This window comes from Arvicola amphibius, chromosome 2, assembly GCF_903992535.2.
Source record: "Arvicola amphibius chromosome 2, mArvAmp1.2, whole genome shotgun sequence".
NCBI classification, from domain to species: Eukaryota; Metazoa; Chordata; class Mammalia; order Rodentia; family Cricetidae; genus Arvicola; species Arvicola amphibius.
Genome location: NC_052048.2, coordinates 175,833,245 through 175,846,868, shown reverse-complemented (window position 1 = coordinate 175,846,868; position 13,624 = coordinate 175,833,245). Strand labels below are relative to the sequence as shown.

The following is a 13,624-nucleotide window of genomic DNA, read 5'->3' as shown; positions in this document are numbered from 1 at the left end:
CTGTGTATGGATGCTTTGCTGCCACACAGGGCTAAGCACCACGTTTGCTTAGTGTCCATGGAAGCTAGAAGAAGGTGCAGATCTCTTGGGACTAAAGTTATAGATGTGAGCTGCCATGTGGGTGTTGAGAATCAAATCTGAGTCTTCCACAAACAAGTGCCCTCAACTGCTGAACCATCAGTTCTCCATCCCCCCCCCCCTTTAATTTTAAATAACCAAACCACTTTTACTCTCTCTGTCTTATATCTAGGGTCTGCTTCTATAATCCTACTGTGTTGGGGACTGTGGACCCCATACCCTGAATTTCCTGCAAACAACTTGTTTTTCCTATGCTTGCAGCTGCTCTGAGCATGAGACCCTCAGGAGTTCCTGATGGCAGGGGATTGGTTTTGGTGGGCTTGCAGGTGGAAAAACCCCAAGAGTTGAGGTGTGGCCATTTAGTCAAGGAGACCCTATATAAGCTACCGTGGAACACAATAAAGTAGGGCATTCTTGATTCAAGGGGCCATTCTTGGCATGCTTGTTTCAAGAGTGACACCCCCCCCCTCCCCGTGTGTATGTGTCTGTGTGTTTTTCAATCTCCAGTCCCTTGCCCAGCTCACGTACCTTCCCGTAGTGTGTAGCATGAAGAGCAGGCGTAGTGTGTTACACTTTTGGTCAAAAAGACGTCCCCATAAGGCTCAGTTAGTGGAGACTAGCCCAATACAGGATGCTGTTACATCAGTACTACTAAGTGGCTAATAGGCAATGCCAGCAAGCTGACAAGATGATGTTGAAAAGAAAACATCAACAAACAACCCTATACTGAAATGTATTCTGAAAAAGCCACCCAACGGAATGGGCATAGCCACAGACTGGTGCTAGTTCTGGATACATGCCAGGAAAGCTATTAGATTTCTGAAAACTTCTCTTCATCCTTCCCTGCCCTAGGAAGACTCAGAATAAAACCCGTTAAAGTAGGAAGGAAGGAGGAGGAACGGAAGAGAAAATGCTAGTGGCTCTGCTGTTGGCTAATCCTCAAGGCTCTAACCGGTTTTGTTTCTAGCCAGGATCACCTTTATTTCACGTAAACCCAAAATCCCTGAAGCACTAGCAGCCTTCTGCAGATTAGGAGAGTCAAGAGGGAATCTTCTCGTGACTAGCCAAGGCACTCGCAGGGCCTCTTCTAGTAGAGGATTATACAACGGGTACCTTTCTTTGGTACACACTCATGAGATGGTGTGGATCAAACACCCAGACTTAGAGGCCCACAGACGCTTGACAAGACTCCACAGAGGGTGCCGTGATGGTGACTATCTTACTCTCAGCTCCGAAGGCCCTGGCTGACACAGGTTAGCACAGAACTGCAGAGGGTCCTTGCTGCCTCCTCATCACCTGATCATCAGCATCATACCAAGGTAAGCAGGCTGGTCAGCACAAGAAAGTAGGAAACTGGAATCCTTCAACGCAAGGCCTGAGGCTGCTTTGAACTATGCTGAACAAATTTCATTTTTACTGATGACTTTATTACTTTGCCTCAATAAAAAACATATCTGAAGTGGCTACTGAACAAATTGAAGCCCTTCCTCTCTTCCCCTGAAACACTCCATTATGTCCCACAGGCCTGACCTTTTGAGAACTATGGCTCACCCCCAGATATGGGCATTTCTAGGCTCTTACTCATCAAGTCTCTCTTCTGATAGAATCCACTGAAATACCACACACCAGGTTGCCCTGCCTTAGCCCAAACCAGCAGTCAGTCAACACTGGTCTCTGCATATACAGCTTTTGGGATATGGAGCAAGTTGGCCTTAGCTCTCTGACAGTAAAACAATGCTTGCTAATGTTTCAGAATCTCCAAGTGCTTTTCATGTGTTTGTAATTTAAGGTATGCTTTTCTTACCTAGTGTTTTGTTTTGTTTTGTTGTTGTTGCTATGGCAATATTCCTGCTTTAGTCTCCCATGTGCTGGGATTACTGACGTGAACCACCAAGTCTGGCTACTTTATCCTTTCCCCTTTTATGCCTATATATTCTCAGCTGCTAGTATGCTACGACTTTATCATGCATTTCTGTGTTCCTAAGATAATGCCCAGAGAGAAACATTACTAAATACCATGCCATTGACTGTCTCATAAGTTATAAAGCAGCCCATTCTGGGGACTGAGTCACGATCTAAAGATGGTAGGCAATTGGGCTAAAATCAGAGGTTTGCATCCTTAGCCGCCTGACCAATGGTGAACCTGCAGAGACTTCAAGATGAGGCCAAAGCACTGAAGCTCAACGGCAGAAAAGCCCTTGAGAAGGATGTTTATGCACTAGTACAGAAACAGAAAAGTCACGATCACTACTACATCCTTTAAGGAAACTCTTCTGACAACAAACACAAAATTGTTCTTCCCCATGCCTGTCCGTCCCCAGTGAGACGAAATCTATCTGGTACGGTGGCAGTGCAGGGAGACAGGGACTTTAAGAGATGGATTATTTATTGTAGGAATAGGCTAACAGGAGTGACTTTGTCCCTCACAGTTTTTTTTTTTCTCTTTTATTCATATACTTGCCCTTCGGCTCTTCCATCCTGATTTGAAGCAGCAGGAGGTCCCCACCAGAAGAAAGCAGTTACAGGCACCACCAGGATCTTAAATGATCCAGCTTCCAGAACTGAGAGCCAAAATCTACTTTATACACTTTTTTCCTTTCTACACTACCCATTCTTAGCTTAGGTATTTCATGGTAGCGACACAAAAGGAACTGAGACAATTCTTGTGGTATGCTGCTTATACTTTTGATAATTCTAATTTCATTATTCCTTGGTTTTATACGGTTGTTTGCCCTACAAGATTAAAATTTCTTTGAGAGCATAAATAATCTGCTAATTTATGTATCTTCCTTGTAATAAACTTGTGAAAAACTCTTGGCCTTGTCACAAATGTTTGCCAAACTTGTTGTACTAATTATTACCTAGAGGTGACCTTTTAGGAAGATCTAAGATGAACTTAACTCTAACGTGGCTATGAAAAGAGTTAGAAACTTCAGGAAAGTGTCTTGTCAAGCTGTCCATTTCGGGTGATGGGTCCCAACTGAAAACACACAGGCAGGGGAGACATCCAAACTGGGAAGTCCCAAGAGAAAGAATACCCCACTTCACAAATATCCATTAAGTTGCAATTCAATTAAAGCATCTGAAAGGAATTCATAAGTATCAGCAGACCCTGTAATTGCTTAATTAAGGATAGAGGCCCAGCAAACACAACCACAGTAACAGCCTGATTCATTAGCACCTCCGTGATAGCAGAATGGGATTTCTCACTTAAACATACATTGGCTTTAATTGTGTAATTTGGTTAGGCACTGGTAATCAATGGGGATTCACCATTCCTGGGGCCCGGAGATGAGAAGGATACTCCTGTTTACCTCTCCTCCCTTCTGCTCATTACAAGTTTTTGGTCTATTGAAACAAGCAGTTGATATTCCCATTACAACAGGCTGAAGAGAGACTTTAAAGTGAAGGAAAGAAATGAAACACTATTCAAAGACGTTCAAGGTGGAAGGACAGACACATAGCCACACCTTTTATTCACCATGCACAAACCCACTACCACTCATTAAAATGCAGGCATCTAGAACCTCATTGCCTCCCTCGTCAGACTGCATCTAGAACCTCATTGCCTCCCTCGTCAGACTGCATCCAGGGGGAGCAATAATCAGAAAGAGACAGAAAAGTAAAATAGATGCCAAAGGGCAGGCAAAGGGAGGCCTCATTTTCTAGTCCTGTTTCATGTGCTATAACCGGTTAATTATAAGTCACCTGCTGTGACTCACAGGGAACCCCTGCCAAGTGGCTGCTGCCTTCTAGGCAGTTTGTCCCATGAGTTCTATGTAAGGTGAGAGCTATCTACCCTGGCCCCTCACCCCACTCACCTTGGCTTGTAACTCACCAGACTAGATCCACCCCCTTTAAGAACAAGGGAAGGCAAACAGAGGCATGTGTGGGTCTCAGTCTAGGTTGGTAAGAGATCCCAAATACCTAATTATGACTCCTTATGTTACTTTTACCCCAAAGCCTCAAATTATTCTTCTCTTTTAATTCTGGAGAAAGCATTTTGTTACAGGATACTAACTTGATACCTGCTATGCTTAGTCAGTATGACAATTTCCCAAACTATGCCTTCAGCATGGCCCAAAAGGCCTTAGGTGATTCACACTGAGAAAACTTCATACAAAGGTCATGGCAATAGCAGGACACATACTCTATGTTCACAAAATGTAAATCAAGAGGCACATGATTTACAAATATATGCTTCAGTCTACCTTAGACAAGATACCAAAATACAGCTTAACACACATGACAAGTGAACGTAACCTGAAATCAAAGAGTAGAGGTAAGCTGTTTTTGTTCTAAGAGAAGGAACGTATGACGCTTACTAAATGCTACTCAAGGAAAACTGATGCCTTAAAACAAACACAAGTTCCCAGGGGTTCTCGGCTTCCCACTAACTCAGGACAGGAGCATTTGCCTCTAAGAACAAAATGAGCGTGTAAAAGAGGCTACAGCAGCAGGCTTAGGGACCTTGAAGACTCAGCTTTGATGGGATAAGGTCATCTGCTCGCTGACCAGACCTAAGCCAGGTGCTGAAAGGACTAAGGGTGGGAGCTGTCAGGAGGCGCTGACCTGTTAGCTGCAGCCGACTCTCCCAGCCCCACCTGCTATCCCATCTGACTAAACAATCACTTCACGTACAGGGGTGCAGGAACCGTGACAGAGAGACCAGCTGGCTTGGGCCAAATGCCACTCCCTATCAAGCTGTGGGGCCGTCTGCCCAAAAATGGCCACATAAAAATGGAAAGTGTCCACCCCACCATCAAGTACAGAGGGCTCTCCAAGAGGCTGGGATTAATGAGAGCAGCAAGGAGAAAACTGATCACAACAAATGTCTGGATTTTCCCCTTGAGAATTAAAATGCAAATTCTTTCCTAGTTGCAAACAGAGACCATTTCTGCAGTATCATCTTATATGATGTGGAGCGTATATGACACCTATCTCCTACCACGAGAACAGACTGCTCTAGGTAAACAGGTCAGTGCTTACACTCCCTCCACTGTCACCAGCAGTCTCTCTAAGCAGACTCTCACTCCTCCAGGCACTATGCTCTTATTCTTCCACAATCTCCTTCATTTCTCGGATTTTCAACAAGGATCCTCACCATTTTAAACCACACATTCCATAGGATTTGTCTCCGTCTTCCCCATCCCTGCACACTCTTTTTTGGAGACAGCACCTAATCCAGGTTGGCCTCACTATCTAGCAGAGACTGACCTCAAAATCTTGATCAGACTGCCTCCATTTACTGAGTGCTGTGATTATGTTTTACCACCAGGTCTGGCTACTCCATCTTTTTTATATGAAGATTTTATTGAGTTTTTATCTAGCATTTTATAACTGGTCTAAGAAAAATAATAGCTATACTCGATAGCTTTCCAACTCCAACATACCACCTTCATGATTGAAAAGTATGCATCAATGCTAGAAGTACCCAGACACCAACATCCCTTTTCGATGTTACCCAGTAAGCTCTTTTTATGCAGTATCTTTCATTCTCTGTTTGATTTTTTTTTTTTTTGGTTGAGCAATCTCTATCCAGTAAGTTTGCTCCTTTCCATGGTATTTTCCAATCATCCGGAATCTGCCTTTGGTTGAAACTCTGATGAAAATATACTGACAATGGTCACCTGTGACTTTCTGATTAATATACAAGATCTCTGTCCCCTTAGCTACATGAGGACTATACTCAGTGGTCTTTTATTACTCCCTGAACCAAATCTTTTCGCCTTCATATGAATCCTTAACTTATATTGGAGTTTCTGGGTTGTTTACTCCACATATGGAGTGGAATACACTACTCCTAAAGCTGTGTTGGAGGCACACAAAGAACCTAAAGTACTACATAAATACAGAGTACTCCCTGACCTGAGCATTTGCTCAGGTTTCCTTTGATGAGCTTGAGCATTTCCATGGAAACTATAAACATTACACACACAAGGCCATTCCTCTAACCAGTTTTTATCACCATGTTGGCTTTGATTATGGCCTTTATAATCTACTCCGAGGCTCAAGCCAACAACACCTGACATTCTCTCCTACATTCATCAGCAAATACATGCTAAGAAATATAATCAGAAGGTGGTAGACCTGATAGGAAATGGAGAATGTCTAGACTTTATTTTGTGAAAGTTAACATAGGCAATGTCTTGGCTCTATGACGATTAAAATAATGCCAGGTCTACAAAGGAATTGGTTGATGCAGTGTCAGGCAGTAACATGGCTTCCTTCTAAGCAAGGTTGACAAGCAGCACCCTGCAAAACTCTCCTACCAAGCACACACCTTGAGCTGGCTCCATTTAAGGAGCTGAGATTAGAAACCAGTGTTTTTTTTTACTCTATGGATCTGAGGTCAGGTTCCCGGGAAACACTCAGACCTTTTCTATTTTCACCCTGAACTAAACTCCATACTGTCAAAAGGCTAATTTTGGTTTTTGGGGTAGATCAGAGAACGAGCTGAATATACACATTAAACCCCACAATAAGAACTCAGAGCCAAGAAAGCTTTCAGCTAGAGAAATCTAAAGAACAGGGCACAAATGGCCATAGGAACAGACTTGCAGCACCCTGCAGCTTCACCTTACTATAACTGCCATCAGCAGAAACACGAGCTGGACCCTCCAGTCAGGTGTGGATTTGATTCAAGTGTCCTTCCCACATGTCCCTTGGGCCTGTCAGGAAACCTACAGAGCTGGGGAGCTACCATCTAACTGGTAGGAGTTGTGAGGTGCCTTGTCAAGGGCAGACAAGGAGAAGCAGTGAGCTGCACAGTCAGGATGTTCAGGGAAAGGTTTACTGCGCATAACTCAACCCCTTTAGCTGGGGCTTGAGGGAGCCCCCTTATACAAATGAGAGGTTCTCAGTGCTTCCCAGGAAAAAGGGGGCCAAAAAAATCTGGCAGCAGACAGATAGAAAGCAAGGCTCTTGCTTCTCTTCAACCACAGCAAATTCTATTCAAGAATTCCACAGAAGTGCTGAGGCAAGAGGACAGTAACAGAAAAGGCAACGTGCATCTGGGGCGCACAACGGCACGTGTCCTTTGTGAGTGGATGAATGAGGGTGAGGGCTGGGAGGATGGAATGACAGCCTTCCTTCAAAGACCACAGTTTCTGCAAGGGCTGACTAGAAATAAATACCTTTATTATTTGCCAGCAGCGAAGAAATGAAGCGGTTTATTCCCTGAATACATAAATGTAAGTTGTTCAAAGAGCACGATTCACAGTCTCGCTGGCTGGGAAAACATTAAGCAACCCAGCCAGGCAGGCTATGAGAGGTAAAAACTAGACAGCAAAGAGAGGAGGAAGGTTCACCCAGCACGTCATCCTCAGTCAACAAGAATTATTGCAGACGTAGGAGCCTGTGAAAGCGGTGTCCTGGCTAGATTTCCCTAAAGGACTGGGATTCTGATGACTTTGAATAAAAGAAAAAGAAGCAGCAAGTGGCATCACCTGGGAAACGCCAAGGACAGTGCGGTTCATCTCCCGAGACCTGCTAACTACTGGCATGCCAATGCCAAGTAGGAAAATTCTATCATTCATTTTCTCTTCCTTCCATCTAAGTAGGGTGACTTTCTGTGCTGTCTTGCCAACTATTCTCCAAAGGCCTGTATTTGGTGGAATGGAGAAGAAGAGGAGGGCTTGAGGCTCCAAGGAAGGACACTAGGAGTCACTTGCGGCGCGCACTCACCTGCTAGCAGGAAGGTAATAAGGCAAGTCTCCTTAGGCAAATAGAGCTTGAGACGAGAGCCACTAAAGACATATTCCACCACGGCCTCAGAACGGCCTGCCCGCTGAAGAAAGGGCAGGAACTGCTTTGCTTTCTGGGTGTCCTGATGAAGGAAAAAAAAGAAATAATTACTGGAGAGCAGTGGATACAAATAGATGTTCCTTTGTCTTTGGGATAAAAAGTCCAGAGAAAAATAAGCAAATAACCACATAAAAATCTGTAAATTTTGAAGATATGACACAGATGTGGTTCTCGTGTGACCTTTTTAGAAGAAATATTGTCAAACAACAGTTCCCGGAACATTTTCAGTGCTTCCTTCTGTACAGTAACTGAGCACTCAGTACATGTTTGCTGGTGAATGCCTAGAAACTGAGTCCACTCTTGCTGTGGGGCAAATAAAACTGAGGTCAGAAGACAAATGCTGTTCTTCTATGGTGACTAACTGGACCTTGTTGAAGCCATGTCACACTGCACCCACAATCCTTGTTCAGGAAGCCAGCTTACATAAGACTCCAAGCTCCCTGGTTTCTTAACCTTGTCCAGAATCTGGCCTTCTCTGGACATCAGCCCAGCTAGTCATGCTTCATATGCATATTGAAGAGATGCAGGTGTGTCTGTGGTGTGTGTGTGTCAGAGGAATACTCTCCCACCCAGGGAAATATATAATAGTAAACTGTGTCCCATGAAGACAAAGATCACATCACATCAGCACAAGTAATTATAGAAATTTAAAAGCCCATCAAGTATTTTTCAAGCAGTTTTAATGCATCAACACCAGTCCATGCATTCTGCTCAAGAGAACCAAGCATGAACATTTTGAGTCTTAAAGCTCTTGGCCACACAGGCGCTAAGGGCTTTCATATTCTTTCTGTCTCTCAAGCTAATTAAACAGATGATGGAGTAAGCAAGCATCAAAATATCACATTACATATTCCGGGGGAATAGTGGCTGGATTTAAGAATTTCTGAGGTCTGCAGTACAGCCAGCAGAACTGCAAACCCCCTCTGAGGACAGCAAGTTCTGCATACTTTTCTGACTTTTGCCATACAAGCACTTTGCACTCAACCAAGCTCTTCCTTTCTGATGCTTCCTTCTCCTAGCAACAGAACTACTGTATCTAAATTAATGTACATACAATAATGAAAATTTAACAAGCCATCAAGTACTACAGAGTTTCCACAGCAGCCAAAGGTGCTCCTCTCATTCAGAATCAGCGAAGTAGGCTATGATGAAAACAATATTTATAGTAATGAGATCCATCCTCCCTTCAAACAGATTCTTAGAGAAAAGGAGAGACAGTCATCCATTCTCAGTCTTTCTAAAGGCACAATGGTAAAAAAGGTAAGCTAACAATGAGCTGTAGTGGGCTGGAAACCCCCCCTAGTGAACACTTATGTGACACATATTTTACTATACACATAAAGCAGGAAAAATGCCTTTCTGGCAGTTGGCTGAAGTCCAGAACAATCAAGCAAGACAAATGTTCCAAGGGACAAAAGCACTACCTGATTCAAATCCTTTTGCCATACTAGTCTAAATTTGGGGCATTATTCGTGAGCTGAGACAGTAAGTCAACAGCAATTATCAAATTGATTATTGCAAATCATGAGGCAACCCAGTATCACTGAAAAAGAAGTCTTCCTCCAAACGTGGAGTTATCAATATTTTCCAGAAATAGACTTTTGCTCATCACTGTCTTTTGACTATTCCCGGGGGGGGGGGGGGGAGAAAGAAAAGCTCATAGGACTAACACACACACACACACACACGGGGCGGGAGGAGAAGAGAAGCTCATAGGACTAACACACACACACACACACACACACACACACACACACACACACACACACACACCTTTAATGGCAATACTAACAAGGAAGCTATGTCCTTATTCTCCCCATTTGGCTAAGCTGGCCAAAGGGAAGGGTAAAACATTCCTTGCTTTATCGGGAAGATGCTTATTCAGAACAATCAAGCGACCCAACTGCTCTCTATGTAATAAAATCCTTAGAGGGCCTTGATTCCACTCCTGTCTACCAGACTGTCTCCAGAAATGACACATGGAAAAGCATGCCATTGACTATGGCAGGGATTTGAAGCAAAAGTCAACAATGAAAACTGAAGGCAATTGAAGGCATGGACTTTAAAGGCTTATCATGTTTACTTCCAGATGCAAAATTATAAAATACGACATGGAGTGCCCATGTTCTTGAGGCAAGGATTCAAAGGCTTAGTGAAGAGACGAATTGGCATGGAACACCCATTAGGAGAAAGAATGGAGACTTCATCCAAGTTGACAGCGTTTTAAAAATGAAAGGATCTTATGAAGTCAATTAAACTGACTGTAATAACCAAGAGATGTCAGCTCTTTTGGATCTCAGTCACAGCCACAGGACGGTGTCTGTCTTTTCTTGTTAGGGCAAGTACTTCTCTGCTTAGCATGCTCTTTTTCAATATGAAAATTCTTGAGACCATTTATTTCAGTGGCTCAGATGAAAACAATAGTAAAGAATATTGGTAACTTTCCTTGGGTGATGTAGCCATAAATCACCCTCTGATAATTTAGATGTAGAAATTATTTTAAAACTCAGAGTATATTACAACAAAATGGACTGAATATGGTTAGGTCAGTTGCCTTTCAAAAACCTTGTGCAACATGGAAAAGTGTTTTGAGTCTCACAGACATTTTTAGGGTTAGAAAGAGAAAGGTAACTAAAAGGTAAGCCAGGGAAATAAAATATAACAAAGATCAGCTTCTACTCTATGAAGTCAAAGATACCAACAGATCTTAAGGCTAATAATACTGTGGTAAAGTTCAAAGATATCACTAGCATGATAGTTTTAATCCTTTACCAATAACACAGAAGCACAACTGACTCAGGATAACACAGAAGTGTAGCACAGAATGCTTGTTTCAAGGCAGTATTGAGTACTTCTGCTTAGATGGCTAGGCTCCCACCCTGGGGTTTTCTGTGTGCTAACTTCCTCAGAAAAGGACTGAGAACTACTGCTATAGTTCCCTGCTATACTGGCTCAGGCTTTGAGAATCCGAGCAGATAAATTAGATATGGTTCTCTGTTATCTATACCAATATTCTCCTCCACTGGTGTAAATAATAAAGCAGCAGCTGTACTTCTGGGCAGAAGGCTTTCCTTTGTGTTGCACTAGTAGCTTTCACATCGCCTGTGCTTCACAACAAGCCATGCACGTGCATTTTTTTCTGTACTGAGAACAGCTAATTCAAGGTTGCATTAGCCACGTTTAACCTGCTATTGTGATGGCATCTCTTTAAGGAACGTTTCTGCCTCCTCAATACACCTTGAAATTGAGAAAGTAATGATGCAACAAATGACTCCAGTTCAAAACAGCTAAGATTTAGACCTCGAATTTAGAGCAACAGGACTTAGAATGACCCCCAAGAAAGACTGGATATTCCTTAGAGAGAGTCAAAGGATATAATGGCGTCTTATTTCTGCCCTCTTCTGGCTTAGGCCCTATCTTTCAAATGTGGAAACATGTATTTACTGTATGTATGCATCACAACATGCACATGGAGGTCAAAGAACATCTTCCAGGAGTTGATTCTCTCCTTTCACTATTTAGGTTCTAGAGACTAAACTCAGGTCATCAGGCTTGTGGTCAAGCCTTTACCTGTTGAGCCACTTCCCCACCCTTCCACTAGACCTTTCTGTGGCTACGCAAAATTGCTCTTAACAGCTAGCCTATAACTCTTCTCTAAAAAGTATTGTCCTATGTGTTGGACATGGTGGCACATACATGTCATCTCAGCACTTAGAGGAAGGAGGCCGCTTCCGGAATCCGGGTTACCCGTGGCTACAGAAGACCTGTCTCGCTTGCCCTGGGCTCAAGACCTAGGACTGTGTAAGCTGAGAGTGGTGGTGGATGCTTGTAATTCAGCGCAATCGCGGCACTAGGGCATTTGAGACAGGAGGATCACAAGTTTGAGGTTATTCTCAGCTACTTAGTGAGGTGAAGGACAGCCCAGGATAAATCAACCTGCCTTAAAGACCAAGATAAAAGCAAACCAAACAAGCACTTTCCCGTGGCTACAAATGGTTACTTGTACGTGCGTGTGGGAGGTCAAGACAGGGTTTCTCTGTGTAACAGCCCTGGCTGTACTGAACTAACTTGATAGACCAGGCTGGCCTCCAACTCAGATCCACCTGCCTTTGCTTCGAGTGCTGGGATTAAAGGCGTATGCACCACTATACCTAAAACTGATTTTTTAAAATGCCAAGGTTGGGACAGTGATAAAGTTGGGAGAACTGAAGAAGTAGAACCCTAGAACAGCAGGTGCAGGTGAGGCAGTATGTACACAGTTTCAGTCAACTGCATCTGAGAAGAAAACAACTTACAGAAATGAGAATTCATGAAGCTGTTTACATGCACCTAATGTCAGCAAAAGAAATCCTATCATCTTCTCCCCCAAATCCCTCATGGTAGACATGAAAGATCGGAGTACTCAAAAGAGCATGGGGGAAATGGGAAGAGGGAAGCGTAGTCGTTACCAGGTAACCACTCAGGATTATCATGTGCAGGCCTCAAATGAGAACTGTTAATAAGGAAGTTCACCAATGAGCTCTCACCACAAGCACTCTTCTACTAACATCAAGAACAGCCTTGGAGCAAACCAAATCACGTACACAGGTGAGGCTGTTAATACAGATGAACTCTATCAGCACCCAGCTCAATGGTAAAGAAACCAATGTCCCCCAGGAGGTTTCTTGGAAGTACCACATGTATTTTTCCCCTTAGAATGCCTCTTCCCGTCTAGAGCTGTCTGTCTTACTGGGCCCCATCAGGGCCAACTAATCGCAATGCATAGACAGTGAAACAAGAGAGCAGATACAAATAAGAATGTGAGATCAGAACTAATCGCTAAGGACACTGAAGCAACCGTGTTCTTCCATTTTAAAGACTCTTGTGATCACTTGCTGCCATAGTTATCTATCAGTGCAGGGCTCTACGGACAAGGGGGATTACTTCTGCAGCAGCCCAGAAGACAAATCACAGCTACGTCCCCTACCAGAAAGGCAAAAACACCACTCATCACTCCCCACTCTTCCTCCATTCCACCCGCCTGGTTCCGTAGGGACAAGTGATATTTTAATTTTTGGAATGGGTTTATGATTCTCCATGAGGAGCCAAATGTACAGCATGATAATCTCCTGAAATAAATGTGGCACTGGTAGGGAGGACACTGGGGAAAGTACTCCAGCTCTAGTGTTACCACAAAGCACTTAAAACTCTGAAGCCACCCTTTCCTGGCTAGTTAATATTTCACAGTAAGATTATGTAATGGGGGGCTGGTATGTGTGTGCAAACTTCAGCATGCTACACATTTAACAGGAATAAAAAAAACAGGAGAGAATTGCGGAGAAAAACACTCAATAGGACAAAATGGCAGTATAACACTTTTTAATTTTTTTCTTATTGTTTTTATTGAGCTATATATTTTTCTCCATTCCCCTACCTTTATCCCTCTCCCATGGTCCCCATGCTCCCAAGTTACTTAGGAGATTTTGTCTTTTTGTACTTCCCATGTAGATTAAATCCATGTATGTCTAAGGAGTCCTCATTATTGTCTAGGTTCTCTGATTTTGTAGGCTGGTTTTTCTTTGCTTTATGTCTAAAAGCCACTTCTTCCTGGGTCTGGGTTACCTCACTGAGTATGATGCTTTCTAGATCCACTTGAACACAAATTTCAAGATATCATTATTTTTTCCCCACTAAAAGTGCTGAAATCCGGCCATCAATAGTCTCTCATTAAGTGACGTCTGGTTGACATCTTTCCCAGCTG

The 13,624-nt window shown here is 43.2% G+C and overlaps 1 protein-coding gene across 1 annotated transcript in view; it reads right to left on the bottom strand.

Moving 5' to 3' along the window:
• Snd1 (staphylococcal nuclease and tudor domain containing 1) overlaps nucleotides 1-13,624 on the bottom strand; it is a 401,581-nt gene that overhangs the window by 135,274 nt on the left and 252,683 nt on the right. Inside the window, exon 15 of the mRNA XM_038320023.2 lies at nucleotides 7,765-7,906. Coding sequence (XP_038175951.1) covers nucleotides 7,765-7,906 — 142 coding nt within the window. The remainder of the gene's footprint in view (nucleotides 1-7,764; nucleotides 7,907-13,624) is intronic.